Source organism: Mercenaria mercenaria, chromosome 4 (assembly GCF_021730395.1).
Source record: "Mercenaria mercenaria strain notata chromosome 4, MADL_Memer_1, whole genome shotgun sequence".
NCBI lineage: Eukaryota > Metazoa > Mollusca > Bivalvia > Venerida > Veneridae > Mercenaria > Mercenaria mercenaria.
The window spans coordinates 82,063,751-82,090,643 of record NC_069364.1 but is presented as its reverse complement, the minus strand read 5'-3'; the positions used below and the strand labels follow the sequence as shown (position 1 = coordinate 82,090,643).

General features: G+C 35.7%; 2 protein-coding genes across 2 annotated transcripts in view; one reads left to right on the top strand and one right to left on the bottom strand.

The window, feature by feature from the left end:
- The window catches only part of LOC123552295 (uncharacterized), an 89,702-nt gene extending 66,874 nt beyond the window's left edge, over positions 1-22,828 (bottom strand). Inside the window, exon 1 of the mRNA XM_053541806.1 lies at positions 22,552-22,828. Within this exon, the coding sequence (XP_053397781.1) occupies positions 22,552-22,584 (33 nt within the window). The 5' untranslated portion in view covers positions 22,585-22,828. The remainder of the gene's footprint in view (positions 1-22,551) is intronic.
- A 3,383-nt stretch (positions 22,829-26,211) lies between these two features.
- Positions 26,212-26,893, top strand: part of LOC123553032 (tumor necrosis factor alpha-induced protein 3-like) — a 58,550-nt gene continuing 57,868 nt past the window's right edge. The window contains exon 1 of the mRNA XM_053541804.1: positions 26,212-26,433. The gene's annotated coding sequence lies outside the window, so the exon portion shown is untranslated. The remainder of the gene's footprint in view (positions 26,434-26,893) is intronic.

Below are 26,893 nucleotides of genomic sequence, written 5' to 3'. Positions count from 1 at the left end.
TACTATGCTTTGGGGGAGACATGTGCTTTTCTACAAAAACGTCTTCTAGTTTTATCTTTATATCGTTTCATTAATCATTATTTCTATTGCCAGGTTCCTTTCTTGATTTTTTTCAGACTTGTAAAATATCTAACAGTTTGATCCATGTTAAATATAGATAGTGCGTAATATTTCATAACGGCAGGTCAGGTTTTAATCACAAAATATTTATAAAGTTTAATTTTGCTAGACTTAAGCATATGTGTGTATTACAATTAATTTTCTTTTAAACAAGCAAATTGACTACATCATAAATAGATTGTTGTAACAGTTTCATTGCTTTTTTACTGCACATCAGAAAAGTAATAGAAAACAACGTGTGTAACAGATGGTGCACTATTTGCAAAAAGTGTCCATGTAAATGCTCAGTCCACAAATATAATTAAATGGTGTTGTTCCATTTAGACAGATCAGATATTGTAATAGTTCTTTCAAGTTATTTCAGAATGACATCTTGAACAGAACAGAACAGAACATACCTTTATTAACTCAAAAAAAAAAAAAAACAGTACAGGTATATGAGTATACAATGCGATACAATTATACAGATTCACATGACATGGTGATTGTTGTGTGTACATTGGAAAGAAAAAAAAAGGTTTACATATAGCATGGTACAATTTGGAGAAAGAAAATAAGACACATTAAGTAACAATCAATTGCTCAAAGTAACTGAGTGAAAAAATTGAATGCTTACAGAAGGAAACTATGTAATAAGAACAGAGGGAGAGGGGGAAATGTTGTAAAAATGTAATCACCAATTATATAGCCTATGTTGAAACTCATTATGACTTGACCGATTAATAGTTTTGACAGTCACTTTACTGTGGGTAATTTTTGAAATAGACTATAAATATTCTATTTATATACTATAATACAGATATTATTGGAAGTTTATGACCTACTAAAATAGCTGTGTAGAACATGTGCGTTTGTTTTTGTTTATCTTAATATAGACTTGTCTCCATCACATTTTAGCAAGACTTTGAATGAATCTGAAAACAGTTAATATTTGATTTTATATTTTATATTGTAAAACAACCCAAAAGGAGTTTCTTTATTCCGTTATGACCAAAAACTTAGAAGATATTTTTCTATCTCGACTCTATTAACACCTATTACGTCAAATATTCATTGAATTTTATTTATAATATAAGCTGGATCCCAAATGAGCTTGATTCATATTGTATAATTTATCACTGAATTAAAATCATCGGTTATGTTAAGCATCCATCTGGTCGTTGATGTATAGCATCTATAAAGCCTACACACAACCTAGTTTGACTGTTATATGTATGACATCTGACAAAAAAAGATTTTTGACTTTCACAATCAATGTGTTATTTACGCGGTGTATGGTTACAGCTAGCGATAATAACGCATAGCGTATCTTAGTTTGTTTACGACTACGATACCAGGGGTAGTGAGCTCGAGCCACCGCTCATCCAACTAATAATCACTATCACTGGGACAAGAGTCCCCTGTGGGAGTGGCCCTAACAGGGACATTTTGTGAAAGAATGACGAACTTGGTGACGTCCATACAGCATGGAGAGAAGTCCCCGAGTTTTGTTTTTCCTACGCTGAAGTGAGGGTGCAGGAGGGGAGGGGCACAACAACATTGCGATGGAGCTAGCACCTTGCAGCAACAACCGCAACTGTAAGGGTGACCTTGCTACCTTTTTATATTATGATGCAACAACGTCTCCCAGATCACTGTCGTTTTAGTTTCACTAGCCGTGAACAGTACCCCATTTTGGCTTCAAAGGTTATTGGACTTTTCGGCTTATACTCTATGGAAATTGCATAGAGGTAAATTATCTTCATCTTTCGGGTTCACAAATTCTCTTAAACGGCATGCCCGGTGACATGTCGGCGGTCCGTACTCTACAAAACAAAATGTTTCACCATGCTTTAACGACCGGATGGACCGTGATTAAATTCAAATACATATATACATAGTTTGGTCAGATCATCGGAGGAATTCCAATGGTGAACATAATAGAGAATTTGGAGAAAAATGATTAAAATCATGCCATAATTATTACTTGGCCTTTGATCGAGTTCCCCTCATATTTCCGGCTTCGGTGGTATCTGTCTTATTCTACTGGTCCGGTTCGCAGTTTCAGCTTATGGTTTAAGACTGAAACGTAAAAAGTGTTTGAGACAAGATTTAAAACAAAGGTTTGAAACGAAACACTGTTAGGCTTCGAGTTTGAAGCAGTGGTTCAAGAATATAGAAATTTGGTTCGAGACAAGAGTTTAGATTTGGACCTAGGTGGGTCGCGGAAAGGTTAGTCACCCATGCAGTCCCGCTGTTTATATTGGTTGAAGCAGGACTTGAACTATGAAGCGTTCAATAACTTTTTACAGCGCCAGGTACAGACTCAAGGTAAATTGTCGGGAGGAGATAAATAGCGTGGTCAGTGAATGCACGCATGCAATGTTTCCAAAGTAACAGAAATACTCACATACTTGGCAAAATATCCGCCCTAAGGTGATGATTTGCCAACAGAATCCGCCATATTTACCCGATAAACAAAATTTTCTCACTTAAACCACCGAAAGACACCATTTACGTCCTACTCCCTGTATATAATTACAAAAAAAAACGTCAATTTTGTAGTACGTTTTCAGTAACACAAACATTAAACTCTGTCTGTTGTCAAAAATAGTTGTGCGAACTATCACCTGTACAAGTTATCGATCATTTTCCATGCGTATTGGATAATTGAATCTAAACCAAAAACAAAAGATCTTGTCAGCCTTTTGTCGAACTATATGAATCTTTATATAATGAAATGTCTGACACTGATGCCTTTGTAGTTTGTGCTTCTTGCATATTTTATTTCTGTCCGCTGATGTTGACAGTGATACCAAAGTATCAACAAAGTATCAACATAGTGATAAATATGCCTCAAAGCTCTTATCAGTATAATATGTTCCCGTATTAAGTGATAACATTTATGACAAAGGGACGATTTAATGCTAATCAAAAGCAAGCTGTTGGATCAAACAGTGATTATGTATGTGCCAGTTTGTAAAAGCCCGCATGCTCCTCGCTGTTGGGAAGATTAAAGTATTATAATTCGGATATTCATTCAAAACACACGTTGATTTTCAAATGTGATCCTCACAGATAACGCAGTTGATATATACCGCAAAAAAGGAACAGTTCAATAGGTATGTTTCAAGCGCGTTCAACATCCAGCTGCTATAAGTCACGTTCCATGGCACTAGCGATATCATCAGTTACATAACTGCGAACAAAACAAGTTTGTTTTCTTATTTTGCGAATACTTTTCTGAACAAAATTAACAAACTGTCGATTTTCTCGAACAGAAAGACTACCCAGAGACACCAGAGGTAGGCAAGTGGTATGTATATATGTATGTATGTATGTCGATAGGTAGGTATAGATCACTTCTGGTACATTCTCCACTTTAATTCTGATTTGTAATTTTAGATGAATGAATGAATGAATTACGGACAGACAGACAGACAGGTGTTGGTAGTTCAGCAGATATGTCATAATGTATATATGTACAGAGGTATGAATTAGTAACTTAAATTAAAACAATTTTTGACATTGGGCAATAGTTATACAATATACTACAATAAAATGTAGAGAAGGTTATGTGTACCTCTTCACAGCATTTATCATAATGATTATGATGAGTACCATATATTTACGCCGTTAACTGACATGAATTGTTCAAGTCCGAAGAATTGTTTCCGCGTGGTCCACATATTACAACACGAGTACAAACTACCACATACATTAGCAAAATACACAATGTAGTTATAATATTATGTTAATGTTAAAAATTAAAGTTATAAGTATTGTAAGAAAAATATAGCCTATACAAAATTACAATTTAATGAGTTCGAATCTGAAGACAATCAGGGTTGTTATATTTCGATCTTCTCAGATCGTTCAGCACGACTTTTATGTCGTGTTATTGGTACTGTTTAGTTTATCAGCTTGAACATTTCGGTCTGAGTGGTTCCAATACTCCTGCTTTCATAGCTTTGGGTATTGTATAATCACCCCTTGGATAGGTTGCCTGCTTTTTAATTTTGTCTTTTGGCAGTTCCTGTGATATGCAGGCCATTGTTTTTTCGTTTAGGACAAGCCCATTATTTTAATTTGGGACCATACGCTTCTTTTTATGGAATTACACGGTAGTGTATCATTGAAGGTTCCATGTGCACCGCCGTTTTAATACATTTGCGGATGTTTCTAAATTGATTTTTGTACTTGTAGTTTGTGTAAATGTTGAGGTCTGCTCAAACCGGGGCTACAGGGCGTGGACGGTAGCATGCATTCCACTAAAGTCCATGAACAGGCTCAATCAAACCGAACCTGCAACATTTTCGTTTTTGTTGTGTTGAGCGACCTGTGGAGTTTCCACTTTTCTATTTTAGAAAAAATATTATCATACGTTTTCTATTTTCATCAGATCTGCATTTTTCCCGATAAAGTTATTCATGGAGTAATAAATTCAAAATTTTTGATTGCGTAATTTTGTTTGCTTTTGTGAAGGATCATACCAAAAGTGAAAGTAGCGTTCTCATTCAGTGACTGAACATACATCTGTTTGTCTACACTTGTTCGCAAGTTTTATTTTCTTTTTAACCTTATTATTTACGTCCATGCATATCATATGCATACGATATATTTTCGATATCAGTCTGCGGCCTACATTCAGACTTCCTACAAATAGGTCTCTCGAATATTCGTTACTGCTGTGCTATTTCATCTATGACTCGTTTCGTTGTTTCGTGAGTGGAGACTGAAGCTAAAAAATAGGTCACTAACTGTCAACATACTTAATAGACCTAGATGGGGCTGTCGCCATGAATCCGATCACTTTACTTAACAGACCTAAGCTGAAGCGAATGCCTAAAAAATTGTTTTAGGGTAACGGCCCAGAAATCACTAGGTAGGGCAGGTAGACATTTTTTTAATATGGTATAATATTTTTAATATGATATGCTAGAATTACCACCCTTACGTTAATGAAGCTGGTAATTGCAACTGCAATGCAAGCCCGTCTCATCATAACGTTTTGTACATGACAATTTGCAACAAAATCGTAAATTTCGGTCACGTGTATTTTAGGTGAAATATGTGTGACTTTTACCTTCTCCTTTGAGATCAGTTATACAAATCTATATACATGTATGTATGTAATCTATACCTCCCAGTTATGATCAGAAATTGATTGTTGTGAGTATCCCCGTAGATGTAGATACAAGATCACCTTAAAATGAATAAAGTTGCAGTACTATCCAGTTAATTTCCTATCGAAACTTGTATGCGTTAACTGCAATTAATATGTAGATGTGCGATCTGGTTTCGCCCATCAGATGGTGCGCATGCCGCAACGCGCATCACAAAGTGAAAATTTAAAAAAATGTTTGCTGCCGTAACCTTCTTCGCATGTCTACTCTAAATTTGATTTCCAGTAGGTATTTAGTCCTTTCTTCTCTGTCGCATGGTTGTCTGTGCTCTTTGTCTACTTTCTTTATACAAAGTAAATAAAATATGTAATATACATGCCACAAAATTGTCAGCACTGCTACACAAATTATATACTGTAATGTGGTTTTTATCTAATGGTATCTTTTTGTGCCTATCAATATTATATATGCAATGCATTTCGTTCATATAAAAATACTTCAGTCTATTTGCGCTTATAACCAATTGATTTTATAAACTAAAGAATCAGATGTCCTAACAATGGTCTTGATTTTCAAGTGGTACAAACGATTCACAAATGACCAAGAATTGCTAAAAGACGGCGAAGATAGAGAGAGAAAACAAAGAATCCATGATTCGACGCTAACGTCAATCATTGACGTCCTGCATAAAGACCAACTATTCACGGTGCGCATCCTGTCTCAGATGCTTGTCATAATTGTTCATACTGTTTTCAGTATTCTAACCTAACAAATTAATGACTGGGTTCGGATAAGTGACTGTTTTCGAGGAGGCGTAACTCCTGACTGTTTTTATTATAATCACGTCAAATTTGCAGTACAGTCAATAGAAAGATCGCGAATCATTATGGTGTATTTCTAGTTTTGCTTCATTTAAGTATATAATTATTATAAGGAAAGGAATTAATATAAGCATTGACTTGCTTGTTTTCTGATCCAGCATTTCATAAATGTAGTTAAAATGCACAATGACTATGTTATTTGATCGAACGAAATAAAATATGTTTAAACTAAAGTGTATAAAAGGTAGAGAAAAAGTCTACGTTATTTTTTAAACAGCCCTCGTATATAAACATGTTTCCCTTGAGACTGCAACGCTGTGTTCGAAATACAGTTTAACTTCCTGACCGGATCTTATTTATCAAGACGCATAAAATCAGAAGAACGTCAGTTATTGTCTAAATCACATTTCAATGCGTCATCTACTCAGTCTCAACATGTGTACAGCTGTGACAATATATTCACAAGTACTGGCAACGTTGCTAATGAACCCTTTTGTCTATTAAAAATGAACTTGATAGCTCACACTGAACTATTACCGTGCTCTTGACCGTATGGAGACGTTCCATATCAGTGTTAAAGTTATGACCTGGACCAGAGCCATAGCAAATCGGTAAAAATCAAAACACTAGATTGTTGTATAGAAATCAGTCACCGCCAAAATCTTAAACATACATGGATAGAAGTATCTTTTTTAATTCAGCACACTTTTAGAACAATATTTTATAGATGCAAATATCAAAGGTTTGACAAAATTTCACTACAATATTTTTATTCAATTGATGTCTGCAACCCTTTTATGAAAGGTAACAGAATACACTAGTTATAAACGAACAAAAACTCTGCGGGGGAAATGATAACGAAAACAAAATAACGCCGTTGTTGGGCTCTTTAAAATATAATAAAAAACATTACATGTTTGTCTAGTACTTAATCATATTCCAGAAAAAAGGATAAATAGTCGAGATATACACCAGACTGTCTTCTGTATCTTTAATAGAATGAAAGCTCTTATCATCTATAATATATAATATTGACCCAAATTAAGTCATAAAATTTATGACAAAGGGATGATTTAATGTAGCTGTTGGATCAACTTGCATGCTCCTCGCTGTTGGGAAGACCATTTAGTATTATAATTCGTATATTCATTCAAAACACACGTTGATTTTCAAATTTGATCCTCACAGACGAAGCAGTTGATAAAATATACCGCCAAAAAGGAACAGTTCAGTTAGCATGTTTCCAGAGAGCGCGTGCAACTTCCGCTATAAGTCACGTTGCATGGCACTGGCGAGCGGTGCTAAGGTCTGGCAATTTTTCATATGTGATATCCTCTGTCATAAAACTGCGAACACATGTTTTCTTATTTTGCTATAAATCACGTTTCAGTGCACTGGTGTGCAGTATAAAATCTATGTGATAATATCAGCAAGCAATTGTAAATTTAATTAAAAAGTAAATTTTGGAAAAAGAAAGGTTGCAACAGCCTCAAATAAACGTGACAGAATCGTCTGCACTACCACAACCCCCGCCCTCACTCCAGTCAAATTGAATGTTTGATTGTACATTTTATAACAGTATGTATAAGTTTCTTGTAATTGTGAAAAAAGAATAACCATTTACAGATTTTAATGCTATTGGGCATATTCTTTATATGGATGTTTGTAGATGACTGGGACTATAGAACTCATAAGAATAACCTTTAAACTATTTCACCTTTGCATAGTATGCAGCTAACACGTGCACGTAAAATTTCCAAATTACTTTTATACGGGAAAACCGAAGGGTTTTTACCGTATGTGTTTTTAAGATAAACCTGCTCCATTCAGGTAGTTCGTTTTGTGTTTTATTTACTTCCGATGGACGAAGCTTCATGGTTTATTTGCCGCTCGAAATTACCAAAAAGGAGCAATTTCATCATTTTCCCGGAAAGTAACGATTAACATACAAGATCAGGGTTTCGCGTAAATAAACCGTACCTAATTCATATTGAAACAGATTTTTCAAATATTCGGGTCAATAAAGACGCATTATTTTAGTAAATAGTAACAGTGTGACAGAAAATGTATCTTTATATATCCCATTTACAAAATCACTTCTTTCGTGTTTTTACTATCTTGATACCCACCTATATGACAAGATGGGGAGTGGGGACGGTGGTGGACGGGCGGACGGATATAGGTAGGAAGGCAGACAGACAGACAGACAGACAGACAGTCCATAGGTCATATCTCAGTTATAATAAGTACCTTATAATTTACTTATATAATTATGCATTTTACAAGTGGTACATAAGAACAAGTTCGGCTGAAATATGAAATTAAGGTGAATTTAAGCTGACATGAATTGCTTTGAAAGCTCAGTAAAGTTGTAGACATGCATCAGCAGTGGTCCACATATATTATAACACAATATGGGCAGCTTAAATACTTATAACAAACAATTTAATGAAAATGACAAATGATTAAAAGTGCAAAGAATAAATAACATCGATCAAAATGATGGCAGGTATATGTAAAATCGTACAAGAGTAAGGGTGAAAAGCTTTTGCATATCAAATAACTTTTCAAAAAAATAAATGAATTCATATAGCATTGGAATGTTCGTCTGGTTTATCTAAGATTGTAACTGGATAATCCCTATGAAATTGAATAGAAGCAAACACAATAAAACCGGTATCAGGCCTTGCGATGTGCGTGAAATAAGCCAGAGCAGCCAGAGTAGCCAGAGTTCAGCCAGAGTTCGGCCAGAGTTCAGCCAGAGTAGCCAGAGTTCAGCCAGAGTTCAGCCAGAGTTTAGCCAGAGTAGCCAGAGAAGTCAAAACTCTGGTTACTCTGGCTAGCCAGAGTAGCCAGAGTTCAGCCAGAGAAGTCAAAACTCTGGTTACTCTGGCTGGCCAGAGTTCAGCCAGAGTTTAGCCAGAGAAGTCATAACTCTGGTTACTCTGGCTGGCCAGAGTAGCCAGAGTTCAGCCAGAGTTCAGCCAGAGAAGTCATAACTCAGGTTACTCTGGCTGGCCAGAGTAGTCAGAGTTCAGTCAGAGTAGCCATAATTCTGGTTACTCTGGCTAGCCAGAGTAGCCAGAGTTCAGCTGGAGTAGCCAGAACTCTGGTTAGTTACTCTGGCTGGCCAGAGTAGCCAGAGTTAAGCAAGAGTTCATCCAGTATCCAGAACTCTGGTTACTCTGGCTGGCCAGAGTAGCCATAATTCAACCAGAGTAGGCAGAGTTTCTAGATTTTTAACATGTTCTGGCTACTCTGTTCAGCCAAAGTAGCAACAGTAGCCCGAGTCACCAGGATATCATTTGCTCTGGTCACTCTGGCTGTTTCTAACAGAGTAGCCAGAGTTTAGCCAGAGAAGCTAGAGTTTCTAGGATTTTAACATGTTCTTGCTACTCTGATCAGCCAGACTAGCCAGTGTAGCCAGAGTAACCAGGTACCATGTATTTTCAGTCTTAGCTAAGTTTAATTATGAAACTTAATATGTCATTTCTATCTAAATAGCGTATTTAAAACTGAATTTCAAGTTAATAACTATTTTCAAGAGGTTAATTAAAGTAGCTCTGGTTACTCTGGCTAGCCAGAGTTTCTAGGGTTTTAACATGTTCTGGCTACTCTGGTCAGCAAGAGTAGCCACAGTAATCAGGTCCCGTGTTCGCAAAACATTTTCAGTCTTAGCTGAATTCGATCTTGAAACTTAGTATGTTATTTCTTTCTAAATAGCATGTTTAAAACTGAATTTCAAGATAATAACTATTTTCAGTTAGCTATTTATAGTAGCCAGAGAAGCCAGAACTCTGGTTACTCTGGCTGGCAAGAGCAGGCAGAGTTCAGCCAGAGTAGCCAGAAGTCTGATTACTCTGGCTGGCCAGAGTAACCAGAGTTCAGCCAGAGTAACACGACTTTATTAGGATTTTAACATGTTCTGGCTACTCATACCAAAGCAGCGTAACATCAATGTTTGAAACTTAATGGCAGACACTGGAACATAGAAGAATACATGCATCCCGATTAATGTTATACAAATAACCATTAATCAAATCATTCACTTTCAGTTTAATTACTGTATATGCCATGTTTTTAAGATTTACCTACATATCTGCGATATGTCACATGTTTAATAGTTAAGCGCCCTTGAACGTATATTTTATATTAAATGGGCGCTCAACAAATTTGGATTAGTAATAATAATAATAATAATAATGATAATAATCTCATATACTAAGTTTTTTCTGCAATGGATGCAATATGGTGTTACAGTATTCTAATTGTGGGCGAACGTATGTTTTTAGGCAGTTTATTTAATATTATTGTTATAAAATTGAACACATTTTTGTATAAATTTGAGAGTGTTACTAGCTTTTGAAGATGTAATATTTCAGTAAGTGTTTCAAAGTTAAGACATCACTAAGATATGAAGCATTTTCTGTAGTTTTTAGGTCTTGATTAAGTAATATATATGGTAAGATGATTTTTTTTTTTTGAGATTCCTATTACTTCGCATTTATCAGGATTGAATTCCATAGACCAGTTACGTTCCCATTATTCTAATTTTGTCAAATCATCTTGAACTTTTAAGAGTCTATTAACGAGTCTATGTTGAGGTATATGATAGTGTCATCAGCAAATAAGCGTATTCTGCCTTTAACAGAGTCAGGAAGGTCATTGATAAAATAAAGAAAGAGACAAGGACCCAACACTGAACCTTGAGGAATCCCCTGAAAGAACTGGTAAAGTGTGTGAGCCTTCAATTACTACAGATTGAGAACGGTTACTAAGGAAATTGAATCCAGGATAGAGAGATTCTATCGACACAAAGTTTCACGATTTTATAGAGAATCTTGTCGAAAGTTTTCTAGAAATCCATTACAATGAGACCTGTTTGTTTCCAGATTGGATATTGTCAAAATTTCCTTCTTTAAAGGATAATAGGTGAGCCTCACAGCTATGTTTGGAACGGAAGCTATATTGGAAAGGCGTGAGAAGATTGTTGACTATTTGGGTTCTCTCAGGGTTGTTTTTTTTTTTTGTGTTTTATGTATCAAGTGATTCATAAAACGGACTTCTGCCGGAGTAGCCAGAGTTTCTAAGGCTTTAACATGTTGCGAAATGACCCTTTTTTGTACCCTCAGGGTTTTTTAGTGTTTCATGTATCAAGTGTTTCATCAAACGGACTTCAAAGAATAGTCTTATCATTTAGCAGTCCTATAACTGTTTAATCCGAACACAGTGAGTATCGTTTCATACTCATACACAAGTGATACCGAGTTAATACAACATGGAATGTTGATTGTCTGATGGCATAAGGTGACCACAATCAATTTTTGAATGGCATTTTGCGTTTTGATTTCATGCCACAGGTACCTACCTTTTTCCAAGGGTTTAGATGAAATACCGTTATTAAGCCGCTTTAAGTGTATGTGTTCACATGTCAACATTTCGTCAACTTCCACAACTTTAATATGCAAATTTCAGGAATTGGTTGTTGTCAACATGTATGAAAAATTTATTCTTCAATTTCTTTATATTAGCGTTATGTCTTCAAGTTAATTTATTTGGTACAAATTCAAGGCAAACACTGAAGTTAAATAAATACAAAACAAGAAGCCTTCAAATAAATATTCTTTATTTTTACACTCAAAGTTATATGGAATTCACTGAAATTGTTTAGGATATCAGTATAAACTACAGGACATTTGTGGTCCTGAATCGCTTACCTGGACTTTGTGGGATATGACAGTCATAGTAAAAATTCACAATTTGTAATTGTCAACTCTAAATTCTGGGTATTCTGGAAATTTTAAACTTATATTGTATAAGATTAAAAGTATACTTGATAATCCACAGAGAGAGACTTATATTGCCCCGGGGTGGTGATTCAATCAAGTTTGAAAGAACTCCATTATAAATTTTGCTAATTTACATGCAAACTATTTCAGCTCTTACTAGTACCCTTGTGGCTCTGAAAGATGTTTGCTATGTAAGTATATCATGTTTTTTTCTATGTAAAACTTATGTAGGATCCATTTTGACTCTGGGGTATTGGTTTGAACATGTAAAATATCTTTACTCTTGTCATTGCAATTCTTATGAGAAGATTTTAAAAGATTTTCCTGAAAGACTTTGCAAGCTCATTAGCACAAGCGGGGGCAAGTTTGATATCAGGGGACATGATTTGCTCAATTTTAAGAGAGGCATTCACTAGGCCATGCTACATACAAAATATATATAGTCTGGGCCTAAAGGAAAATAAGACTATTTTTATAGGATTTAATATATTACTCTATATGAAACTTATAGCCCCAAGGCAGATCCAATATGACCCCGAAGTCCATGATTTGAACAATTTTGAAAGAGATGTACTTGCCAATGCTTCTTGCAAAATACCTAAGCTCTGGGTCTTGCGATACTTGAGAAGATTTTTAAGGTTTCACAATACAAAATGGAATAAGTACCGAGTTCAGTCAAAGAGCCTGACTCAATCTGATAGACAAGACAAAAGTTGATCTTAAAACCTCACACAGTGACAAGAGCTAAAAAATTTAAGTATAGTGTATGAGGGTCACTCAATATATAATGGTAACTATTAAATATCATTTAATCTGACTTAGTCTTACCTATTAATTTTGTTCAGTAATGTAATTTGACTTTTCACCATTTTCACACTGTTACGTACGGCGTTCCGTTTGGACAATCGTGACTTTTTATTTAATACTAAACCGCAATGCACGATGGTACGATGACGAAAACGCGATGGCGCGATGACACGACTGATGAAACAACGATGGTACGACTGTAAAAACGCGATGGTACGATGCTGCAATCGCGATTTTGCGATGTCGATGTAATATCGCGTTTCAATCATCGTACCATCGCGTTTTCAACATCGTACCATCGCGTTTTCACCATCATATCATCGCGTTTTCACCATCGTGCCATCGCGTTATCATCACCGTACCATCGTGGTTTCACCATCGTGCCATCGCGTTATCATCATCGTACCATCGTGGTTTCACCATCGTACCATAGCCTTCCAGTTAGAAATGCGTAGTCCCGTACACATTTTTTTTTGTCAACAATAGATGAATGTATCTAAATGTATTTTGAGAGAAGAAATTTACCATTTAGATTCTGTTGTTTTCCAAAATGTTCAGTGCTCTGTTTAATAAAACTGTAAAATTGCAATGTGAAAATGAGATTGTATCAAGCCTGTATTTTACTGAAACATGTATTGTACCACTGCGCATGACCTCCGGATGGTGACAATGCGATGGTACGATGATGAAAACACGATGGTACGATGACGAAAACACGACGGTGAAAACGCGATATTACATCGACATTTCACCATCGCGCCATTGTTTTCACCATCATACAACCGTTGTTTCATCATCGTGCCATCGCGTTTTCGTCATTGTACCATTGTGCATCACGATTTAGTATTAGATAAAAAGTCATGACTGTCCAAACGGAACATCGTACTTATGGGGAAATATCTGTACTGTTTGTATGACAACGCTATTTTCAAGGCATGCTCAAAACTGAACATTGACAAAATTTTTTTAAAAATTGTGCTCCATTAATCGTCGTGCCGTGCCGGGCTTAGCCTTTATTCGCCATGATGTAATTTTGACCCCAACATGGCAGGCACATATATGTCCGTTTCCGCCAGGGCTCAAAATCGCGACGGTCGGATTAGATGACAGACGCTCTAGTCACTGAGCAATGGAGGCGGAATTATTTAAACAAGGTTTCTCAAAAAGGTGCAACATCATACAAAATGGTATTTGCAATATATCAATTAGTAACTTGGTTTTAGCCATGGGCAACCGAAATGTAGCTATCGTGTGGATGGTTGACATCGTGTGTAATAAATAAGTTGCCAGGACCTGTATAAACTGCTAAAGGATATTCTAAGAACTTGTATCGAAAAATACCTTTTGACATGATACAGGCATATTACTAGTATAGTATAGCCTTGAATATCCGGACTCGCAATGTTTTTACGACTTCTTAGTTTTACATTAAGAGTCCTGAGAACAATGAATTTGGAAATGCATTGTATAAGCTTATAGAAAACTGTACAACCCGATTTGAGGTACGTTGAAACTAAAGTCATTTTTGAAGAAATTTGAAGGAATATCAAAATTTTGTTTTTGTATCTTAGTAGTCAATTTAATATTTTTTAAAATATTTTCAAAAGTAGTGGATTGAAAACGTCCAAAATCCTGGACGCCTACCAGTTCAAAATAAATTAGGTGTGGGCTGTAATATCAAATATCAATGCTGATATATTCTGCCACAGACCTTGCAGGCTACTTTGTATAATTACAATTATAGAAAAAGAAAACATACCTAAGCATTATTTACAATGTATACTCGGCGTCACTGAAAAGTTACCACCTAATATATACCTCTTTACTTATTTATACAATATCGACGTCACTTTTTCATGGCCTGTGCGCGGTTTATTACTCATAGACCCTGTCTGATCATGTCTCCTAACTCATTTCATGACTTTCAGGTGAGAACAGCATATACGACGTGCAATTTCGCGACATGAAAGTTCGGCGTCAACCATGCCAATGGCCTGATGGCGTTGATCGTGCCTTAAACGTGGCCTTCTTAGCAAGGATATTCTGGGTTTTTTGACGTATTCCTTTTAGTCTGTCGACTAACTTTTAAGTGCGATGAATGATTTGCGATAGAAAATTCGTACATGTCAACATTGCTGGAAAAAGTCATTTTGCAAGTGCAGCCCGTGCCTCAAATGGAGTTAATCGAATTTGACAAATCTTTACACCAGTGACGTCTCAGCTGCGTCAAAAATGTAGTCGTGTTATACCTTTAACACAGTCCAGTGCGATTTTTAAAATATAAGGGTCATTATGGTGGTAACTTTTCAGTGACGCTGAGTATATATAAACAAACAGCCTTTGCATATACCCTGTTACTTTTTTTTTTTTGGAAAGTGTCATTTTCTGTTTCGTGTTACTCTTAACTTTGTTCGAAAATCATGCCGTCTTACAGTTTCTTTGTTGTTGTTGTTGTTATTTTATATTTTTAGGCGTGTTTTAAAGACTTTCAATCTACCATAAATATATAGACCTGTCCGCTTTAATCTTTGTGAATTTCAGCCTTCATATACCACACACACAAAACGCAACAGGTCTAACTTTTTATTTACATTATAATTATATACAACAGTTAGTGCAGCCTAATCATGTATAATATGATTTTTATGAAAAAGGGTCATACATTTTAAAAATGGCTCTAGTTTACATGTTTGTCTGTATTTTCTCTGGCTTTTCTGGCCAGCCAGAGTAACCAGAACCCGTGCGCATTTCAGTTATTTCTGGTTACTCTGGCCAGCCAGAGTAGCCAGACTATGTGAAAATTATTAAACAGACTGTCCTGGTCAGCAACAGTAACCAGAGTTCTGATTAATCTGGCTACTCTGGCAACAGGTTTTACTGTATTTTCTTTGGCTATTTCTGATTAGCAGGGTAGCTTGTACCAATGGCCATCTCGAAAATTCTGGCTGTTCTGGCTAGCCAGAGTAGCCAGACCAAATGAAATCATGGTCACTCTGACTACTCTGGCTGACCAGACTAGCTAGAACATATTAAAATCCTAGAACGTCTGGCTACTCTGGCTGCAGTCTAAAAGATAAGACAATTCTTTGAAGTCCGTTTTATGAATCACTTGATATATATAAAACACTCAAAAATCAAACCTGAGAGAACCAAAAGGGTCATTTCGCAATAGGTATTACAGTATTTTCTCTGGCTATTCGGGCTAGCCTAGGTAGCTAGAACCAATGGACATTTCGGAAATTCTGGCTGTTCTGCCTAAGCAAAGTAGCCAGAGCAATTGACATCCTGGTTACTCGGCCACTCTGGCCAGCCAGAGCAACCAGGTTTCTGGCTACTCTGGCTGAACTCTGGATATTCTGGCCAGCCAGAGTAACCAGGACTGGCTACTCTGGCTGAACTCTGGCTACTCTGGCTAAACTCTGGCTGAACTCTGGCCAGCTATAGTGACCAGAGTCCTGGCTACTCTGGCTACTCTAAATAGCCACTTGAAGATAGTTATTAACTTAAAATTCAGTTCTGAACATGCTATTTAGATAGAAATGACATATGAGTCGTGCCATGAGAAAACCAACATAGTGGTTTGAGACCATAATGGATCCAGACCAGCCTGAGCGTTAGGATCCATACTGTTCGCTAACAGTTTCTCAAAGTCCAATACGCTTTAAAAGCAAACAACATGGAAGCTGACAAAACTGCACGTATGCGCAGCCTGGTCTGGATCCATGCTGGTCCCAAAGCCACTATGTTTGTTTTCTTATGGCACGGCTCAATTATTAAATTTCATAATCAAATCCAGCTAAGACTGAAAAACTTTTGTGAACATGGGACCTGGTTACTCTGGCTACTCTGGCTGACCAGATTTGCAAAAACATGTTAAAATCTTACAAACTCTGACTTCTCTGGCCAGCCAAAGTAACCAGAGCAAAAGGAATCCTGGTGACTCGGGCTACTCTGGATACTCTGGCTGACCAGAGTAGTCAGAACATGTTAAAATCCTAGAAACTCTTCCTACTATGGCTGAACTTTGGCTGAACTCTGGCTACTCTGGCCAGCCTGAGTAACAAGGGTTCTAGCTACTCTGGCTACTCTAGATTAACCAGATTTCTAGCTACTCTGGCTACTCTAAATAGCCACTTAAAAATAGTAATTAACTTGAAATTCAGTTTAAACATGCTATTTAGATAGAAATTACATATTAAGTTTCATAATCAAATTCAGCTAAGACGGAAAATGTTTTGTGAACCAGGTTACTCTGCCTGCTCTTTAAATCATAGAAACTCTGGCTACTCTGGCCAGACTAACCAAAGCAAATAAAATCCAGGTGACTCGGGCTATTCTGGATACTATGGCTGACCAGAGTAGCCAGAACATTTTAACATCCTACAAACTCTGGCTTTTCTTGCTGAACTCTGGCTACTCTGGCCAGCCAGGGTAACTAGAGTTCTGGCTACTCTGGCTGAACTCTGGCTACTCTGGCCAGCCAGAGTAACTAGAGTTCTGGCTACTCTGGCTGAACTCTGGCTACTCTGGCTGAACTCTGGCTACTCTGGCCAGCCAGATTAACCACAGTTATGACTTCTCTGGCTGAACTCTGGCTACTCTGGCTAGCCAGAGTAACCAGAGTTTTGACTTCTCTGGCTACTCTGGCTAAACTCTGGCTGAACTCTGGCTACTCTGGCTGAACTCTGGCCGAACTCTGGCTGAACTCTGGCTACTCTGGCTGAACTCTGGCCGAACTCTGGCCGAACTCTGGCTACTCTGGCTGCTCTGGCTAATTTCACGCACATGGCCTTGCGTGTGTTTTAGGAATTCGAATTGGTCGATACAGTAAATAGAAATGCAAATAAATGTTATCAATCCGGGTTATTTTTCATAGAATTCATTATCATAAATGCATTTTATCCCGATATATGAATGGCATAAATATGTTAAATGATAAACGGGAAAGTTTGCAACGGTTGGATGTTATACGGTTGGCTGTTATATATCGCCTATAGGTAGTACGTAATTTTGCCTTTACATGAAGGAAAATCCGCTTTCATCAAAGCAAAACCAGACAGAAAGGTTTCATTTTCTCATTCTGTGACATGTATTTTGTCTAATTGTGAGCGTTACTTTTATTTGTCATTTTTCAACCTAATAACGTCATAGGTATATGATACAGTTTCGATGTCAGCCTGCTACATACAAGCGAACTTCCTACAAAATGGTCCCAATATCTGGGGATGAGGCAAAAATATTCGTGTCATACACTCATTTACATCAGATCTATGAACGCGCATTCAGCTCATTTAGTAGCAATTCGAAGAGTCTGACATTTCGTCTTTTTTATACATTGTCTTGCCGATGTTATCAAATAACCGAGGGGTAATGCAAGGTCCTATTGTATTGCCCTGTTTTCAAAGAGCAGCCCAGAAATAAAACTTAATTTTACTATAATAATAATAATAATAATAATAATAATAATAATAAAATCATAATAAAATCATAATGATAAAGCCTTTGTTTAAAGAGGAAAAACTTATGTGATAAAATCAATCTTCCCTGAGGTCCTCATTTAACAAATATATACATTTACGCTTATTCACGTACATCCATGACCTCTGAAGGAAAAAAGGTTCAACAGGTATGTAGCCATAAAACTTAAAGAGTTGCATTAGATATACAAACACCATCATATGAAATTGAATTTATTGCTCCACTTTACATATAGTGACTTGAATAGTCTACCTCAAGATGAAATTTAATGTAATTTGGTAGAACATTCCAATATATAAAGTTTTTTTTCTGAATATTTCAGTTATATGTTTCGGATGGTAAATATCATGTAAATTTGGTGAGAGGATCTGAATTAATGTCCTGCTTTAAATGCACAGAAAGTATGGCGTCATTCGGACGTGGGAGGCGAAAAAAACAACGTTTTAACTAAGTGAGTAGTTGTTTATAACGCATGTTATTTTGTTATCTGCTTGCACAGCTAATCAGACAGTTTTTAAGTCATGTGGATAAGTTGGCAAACACCAACTGAATTTATAAACTAATGAATCAGACATCACAACAAATGTTTTTGATCTTCAAGTGGTACAAACGATTCACAAATGACCCAGAATTGCTAAAAGACGGCGAAAATAGAGAGAGAAAACAAAGAATTCATGATTCGACGCTAACTTCAATCATTGACGTCCTGCATAAAGACCAACTATTCACAGTGCGTATCCTGTCTCAGATGCTTGTCATAATTGTTCATACTGTTTTCAGTATTCTAACCTAACAAATTAATATGACTTAGCTATTATCTATAAAATTTAATAAAAGAAATTTGCAAGTATTAATTAATGCAAACGTAATGAAAGCATCTCGACGAAGTCATGACGTCGTAAACGTCATTGAAGTACGATTATCGTGCACCGGGCTCGTGTAAGTGACTTTTTGATCATAATCACGTCAAATTTGCAGTGCAGTCAATAGAAAGATTGCGAATCATGATGGTGTATTTCTTGTTTTGTTTCATTAAAGTATATAATAACTATATGGAAAGGAATTAATATAAGCATTTACTTGCTGTTTTTCTGATCCAACATATCATAAATGTAGTTTGCACAATTACCATGTTATTTGATAGATTAATTTAAGTTGTTTTTTTTTTTTGTGGGTAAGATGTAAAACATTAAAATTGCCTTTCTGAAAGCTGAAAGCAAAGATTTTCTACAGAATATAGAAAATACAGTTAAAATCTTACATTTAATTTGTTGCTATGGAAGCAAACTGGCTGTCATTTATATCAAATATTCTAATGTTCATAACTGTCTCACTGTTAAGCCGTTTATGTAAATTCTTTCATTTATTAATTTGACTTAAGGCGATATAGCTGACGGCATTAATCAGAACAACTTTGCATTTTTTGCTTTAAGTATACCGGTATTTTTGTACGAAAAAAACCCAGTCAATTTTGTAGTTAGTTTTCAATAACACAAACATTAAAATCAGGCTGTTGTCAAGGATAGTCGTGCGAACTTTCACCTGTTATCATACCCATGTTTTGGATCAGTTTGCATGCACTTTAGATAATTGAATCTAAAACCAAAAACAAAAAATCTTGTCAGCCTTTTGCAGTTCAAAATTTCAACACTTATAATTATGGGTCTTCATATTATGAAATGCCTTACACCGGTTCCTTTGTAGTTTGCATATTTTATTTCTGTCCGCTGATGTTGACAGTGAAATCAAAGTATCAACATATTGATGAATATGCACCAAAGCTCTTATCAGTATAATATTGACCCGTATTAAGTTATAAAATTTATGACAAAGGGACTAGACGATTTAATGTTAGTTAAAAACAAGCTGTTGGATCAAACAGTAATTCTATGTGCCGGTTTGTAAAAGCCCGCATGCTCCTCGCTGTTGGGAAGACTAAAGTATTATAATTCGTATATTCATTCAATTGTTTTTCAAATTTGATCCTCACAGATAAAGCAGTTGCTATATGATATCGCAAAAAAATGGAACAGTTCAGTAAGCATGTTTCCAGAGAGCCCGTGCAACTTCCGCTATAAGTCACGTTGCATGGCACTGGCGAGCGGTGCTAAGGTCTGACAGTTTTTCCTATGTGATAACATCAATTATAAAACCGCGAACAAAACAAATATTTGTTTATTTTGCTATAAATCACGTTCCCGGGCACTGGTGTGTGGAACAAAATCTGATAATATCAGTAAGCAAATGTTTCCTCATTTTGCGAATACTTTTCTGAACAAAATTAACAAACTTTCGATTTTCTCGATTAGAAAGTCTAGAGGCACCAAACTTGTTATAGGATTATCAACTGGCTTAAGCCATATTAGTGTTAATCAGATAAAAATTGTTTTGATTCGTTTGTGTTCAAAGGAAAACTAGCCAAGAAAAATACATATGTATAAATAACTAATTCAGTTAATATCTGATTAGCTGATTTCGCCAGTAGGTTATCATATTGATACATACAATCAAAGTTGGCAGGGTTAAATGATATAAGCCGTAGATTATCTCTGCGTCGGACGGACGGACAGGTAGGTAGGCAGGTAGATCTTTAGATCAACTCTGCTACAATCTCCAACTTCATTCCGGTATGTAACTGTAGATGGAACATAAAAAAGATTGTGATCAAAATGAGAAAAGGTGTTTCACCAGGAATGAATGAAAGCAATCCTTAACAGAATGCAACAAAAGTGCAATAACAGATCACATCAGTTGTACAAATCACGTTATTGACTAGGAGGGTTCGCGCGTAGTTGAAAGAGAGGGTGACACAAGGACTAGACAAATAAAAGAAGCAATGCACATTCGTATTCAAGGATCCGCCATGAACCGGGACGAGGGGGCCTATAGTCTCTCCCACATCTACGACCCGATTTTCGCCACAATGTCGAAAAGTGGCGGAAATTCCCGACGATCCACGAAGTCAGTCAGTCGTGAGACAGTTCTGAGGAAGGTTGCAGTTTGTAACCGAAACCGTCAACAATAAAAATAGTAAGTTTCTTTGGATGTGTTTCAATGAAAATGTTACTTGATAGGCGATTACCATCCTAATGAACAGTTTCAAGAAGCCATCGTTTTGTTTATATTTACCATGTGCATTTACAACATTCTTAACACTCAAAACATTTAGGAGTGTAAACAGCACAGACCATCCAATCTTTTTTTTAAATAAATTGCAACAGCCTTGAATAAACATGACAGAATCGCCCTCACTCCACTCAAATGTACAATTTATAACTGTACATGTATAAGTCTCTTGTAATCTGAACAAAAGAATGCCCATTTACAGATTTTAATGCTATTGTTTATATGCTTTATATTGATGTTTATATATGATTAGACCACGATAATCCGTAAATAGCCAATCGCAAAGCAGACTTGTACCCGTCTATATTTCATATACAACAGTAGCGTTGTATATATATCGGGGGAAACTTAGGCAAAAACGCGTGAATTTCGTGTCAATTTACTATCTAACAATACAGGCTAACGCCGGAGTTAAATGACCTTGCAATATTCTCACCAGTTATCAATGGGATAAAAAAAAATAAGACTGACTTGGAGGTAAATTCAGTTGACAACGTCTAAATATTAATATCGTAAAAATGACCCCATGTTATTAGATATCAATAAAATTGAATTACAATAAACTACATATTTGTAGTGTGGAACCAACTTGGTAAAAACTTAATTTACACATTCACTGAAACGTTTCCATCATTTGTAACCTTTTATGTTCACTTGTTATAAAAAAAAAACATGTCAGCACGATCTTTACATTTGCAAACAACTGGATCCATTTGTTCGAAACTTTAACAGGCGACTGAGTTAACGGTTGATTAACTTTATCAGTAGATTTCGACAGTTTAGAAAACTCAAATGTACTTGTTAAAGATTATAAACACTAAATCATCTTTACAGTAAAATTAAAACATCATACTAGTGTTTCCCACCCAAAAAGACTAGTATCCTGAATAGAAATTTAACAGGCGGTTAGTTTAGTAGTTTAATGCAGTGGTCGTGGGTTCGAGCATCATTGGGGTCACGACCATGACTTCTCATATGACCCCAGCACTAGTTTTCATAGGAAACGGACCTGAGAGTGGTTACAATAAGCTTAAACAGTTAAAGCTTTCATCACAATCGAGCTAAAACAAATTAGTATAAACTAAACTAAACTAAACTAAATTACATCCCGTTAAAGTTTCGAACAACTTGGCCCAGTTAGAAAGTAAAACAACTACGTCATTCTTACAAGGAGGGCACGATATAGTAAAAGGTATTCGTAGTCCTACGAGCATCTACGCACTAACAATATCCTATTAGACAAAGTAAACAAATAAAAAAATAACTAACTAACTAAATAAATAAATAAATAAATAAATAAATAACCTGGCTATCTTCTTGAATCAACGTATCTGTCATCCTGTTTCGCCAACATGCAAACTCCTCACAAAACTAATTGTCCAATTTTGAGTATTTTTGAGAAATCCATATTTAACTGTTTAGCATGAATTTTGTGACTGCAAATGACTCAAAGTGTTAATGAACGTTAAATCTTAGTATATCCGGTATTTGAGTAAAACTGAATTTATACAAATAACCTGCATTCTTTCATATGCCCTACTGACAATTAAGCGCTAACGGTACAAAGATGATATTACTCTTATAAAAATTTATATAGAACGCGTGGGAGAGTTTTCAATAATTGCAGTGTTTTATGTCACGTGGTCTAAGTCGGATAGACAACTCGTGCCGTTGTCTACGGGATATATACAACTCGCTTTGCTCGTTGTATATATCCCGTAGACAACAGCACTCGTTGTCTATCCTATACATGTGACTACAGAACTAATAACCTTTAAACTGTTTCACGTTTGCATTTTCGTTTAATACAATCAATTGATGATGCAGTTAAAACGTGCACGAAAAATTTCCAAATTTCCTTTATGCGGAAAAACCGAAGGGTTTTTACTGTGTCATGTATATTTGAAATAAACCTACTCAATTCAGGTAGTTCGTTTTGTGTTTATTTACTTCCGATGGACGTAGCTTCATGGTCTGCCGCTCGGAAATTACCGAAAAGGAGCAATTTCCCCATTTTCATGAAAAGTAAGGATTCGACCCTTTTACGTGTAAAATAACTGCAAAGAGTTTACAAGATCAATGGTTCACGTTAAATAAACAGCGCCTAATTTCACTGATACTGAATAGATTTTTAAATAGGCCTAACCGGGTCGATAAAGGCGAATTATTTTAGTAGATAGGAAAAGTGTGACAGAAAAGGTATCTTTATATATCCCATTTACAAAATCACTTCTTTCATGTTTTTACTATCTTGATACGCACCTATATGACAAGAAGGGGGAGAGTGGGCATGGTGGACGGACAAATATAGATCTAGGTAGGTAGGTAGGTAGACAGACAGACAGACAGACAGACCACAGGTCATATCTCAGTTATGATAAATACCGTATGATTTACTTATATAATTATGCATTTTACAAGTGGTACAAAATGAGAAGTAGTTAGGAGAAAATATGAAATAAAAAGTGAATTTAAGCTGACATGGATTGCTTTGAAAGCTCAGTAAAGCTGGAGACATGCCTCCGCAATGGTCCACATATATCATAATACATTATGGGCAGCTTAAATACTTATATTTTAAGGAAAATGACAAAAAATTAAAAGTGCAAAGAATAAACAACATCAGTCAAAATGATGGCAGGTATATGTAAAATCGTACAAGAGTAAGTGTGAAAAGCTTTTGCATATCAAATTACGTTTCAAAAAAAAAATGAATTCATATAGCATTTGAATGTTCGTCTGGTTTATCTAAGTTTTCACATGGATAATCCCTATGTAATTGAATAGAAGCAAACAAAATAAAACCGGTATCAGGCCTTGCGTGTTAATCCGGTTTTTTTTCATAGAATTCATTATCATACCTGAATTTTATCCCGATATATGAGTGATATAGATATGTTAAATGATAAACTGGAAAGTTTACGTTGGCTAATGTACATAACAAGTTTTTGATCGCATATAGGAAGTACCTAATTTTGCCTTTACAGGAAGGCAAAATCCGCTTTCATAGCAAAAGTAAAAGCAGAGCCAGACAGAATGTTTCATTTTCTCATTTTGTGACTATACAAAGTCATGCATTTTGTCTAAATGTGAGCGTTACTTTTACTTTTAACGTACAGTCATGCACATCATAGGCATAAGATACAGTTTCGATGTCAGCCTGCTACATACAACGCTATATACGGACTTCCTACAAAATAGTACCAATATCTGGGGATGAGGCAAAAATATTCGTGTCATAAACTCATATGCACGCGCATTCAGCTCATTTCGTCTTATTTATACATTGTCTTGCCGATGTTATCAAATAACCCAGGAGTAAAGCAAGGTCCTATTGTATTGTCCTGTTTTCAAAGAGCCCAGAAGTAAACTTAATTTTGCAATAATAATAATAATAATAATAATAAAAATAATATAATAATAATTATAATAAAGCCTTTCTTTAAAGAGGAAAAACCTATGTGATAAAATCAATCTTCCCTGAGGTTCTCATATAACAAATATTTACATTTACGCTTATTCACGTACATCCACGACCTCTGAAGGAAAAAAGGTTCAACAGGCATGTAGCCACAAAAGTCAAAGAGTTGTATTAGATATACAAACACCATCATATGAAAAATTGAACTTATTGCTCCACTTTACATATAGTGACTTGAATAGTCTACCTCAAGGTGCATTTAAAGGTAATTTGGTAGAACATTCCAATTTACAAAATGTCTTTCTGAATATTTCAATTTTAGGTTTCGGATGGTAAATATGTAAATTAGAAGGGAGGATCTGAATTAATGTCCTGCTTTAATTGCCTGAACTGAAAGTAAATATATTTCTGACGTAAACTAGAGACAGGTCATATAGACTTGTAAACTTGTAAACTTTTGTAGATTTTTTCTTAAAACAGCTTTTTTAAAAGAAACCCTTTCGGAAATGATTCAAGGAATACCTTGCAAATTTAACAATTCTATCTTCTAATGAACAAGAACAGTGACCAATATAACACAACAATTGTCAAAGTCTTGTAAAATATAACAGACGTAGAACAATTTCCGTATAGGCATTGAAAGAAATGATTAAATGTGAGACAAGGGCCGGGCTCAATAATATTAACTTGCCACTGTTATCAAAGAACTCAGACCAAAGAACCTTGAATTTTCAATTTCAAATTTGCACTCTCCACCCATATTTGCATTCTCCTTCCATATTTGCATTTGCATTCTCCTTCCATATTTGCACTCTCATTCCATGTTTGCACTCTCCTTCCATATTTGCACTCTTCTGCCATATTTGCACTCTCCTTCCATATTTGCACTTTTCTTCTTCCATATCGTGTCATATTTGCACTCTTCTGACATGACTGCACGAAGTTTGCACTATTCCTCTATTATGTTTGCACTCTTCTTTAATATAAAGTAATAGTAACCTACATTTCCACCGAATAAATATAATTAAGTTATCATTAATGCAATACCTGAATAAAAAATACGTATTTGACCTCAGTGGTATCAAATATCAAAACATTTTACAATTAGGTTGCTGTTTGTATTGTTATCGGGATGAGTAAAATTATGTCAAGGTTACTCCTTCAAACAGGCGTAGTTTCTTTTTTTTGTGGGGTTTAACGTCTCACCGACATAATTATAGGTCATATGGCGACTTTCCAGCTTCGATGGTGGTGGAAGACCTAGGTGCCCCACCATAAATTATTTTATTTGGTACACATGATGAACTGAACGCCCCGAGTGAGGCGCGAACCCACATCGGTGTGGGGAAAGTGATACAAAGTCAGTGACCTTAACCACTCGGTCAGGGAGGTTCCTAGGACTTGTTTCTAGCTGTAGATCACGGTTAAACGAAATAATTGCATTTTAACAGCCGTAATATAAATCGTCTTTTTAAAACGAAAATAGGTTTAGGGGAAAAACTAAGGAATTTCCAGTCGATATACACATCGGAACACTAACCTTGTTTTATCCGCTCATATTTGTATACATGTTAGTAACATCTTAAAACTATTATTAATATAACTTGTTATCAATATTGTTACTCTGGAACTGGAATAGAATACTTTACAACAAGCTTGGATACAGAATTTGGGAGCTTTTGACAAAAACTGCACGAAAATAAAACACAAAAACAAAACTGGATTAACGGAAGTTTTTATGTTTCAAGGAGTAACACACAGAAAGGGTAAGCTAATATATACAGATTATGTACGTATGTACGTACGAACAAATATGAGAACTGAGAAAGGCTGTTTTAGAAATTGTTTGGATGTCTTAACATTTTTCAAATGCATACAGTCCCCAGATTTGTTCGTACGTACGAACAATATTCCAAATGCATACAGATTCTTTTTCAGTTCTCACATTTGTTCGTACATATCAGAACTGAAAATTAATATCTTGCATACAGTCGCTGGATTTGTTCGAACAGTTCTGTTCGTGCGTACAATTCTTGATTTTCTGTTGCTATGGTCTGCGATTTCTTCAATTTTTGCTGCGATTTTCACCAGTAAAAACTTCATATAGCGGCAGAAAAGACAGACAGACCGGAAGATCCTCTTATATTCCGGAAGCAGATATATGTAAAACACACATTTTCTTTTTAATTCATGTTTTATTTAAATAGCTTATTTTGTTGTTTACTA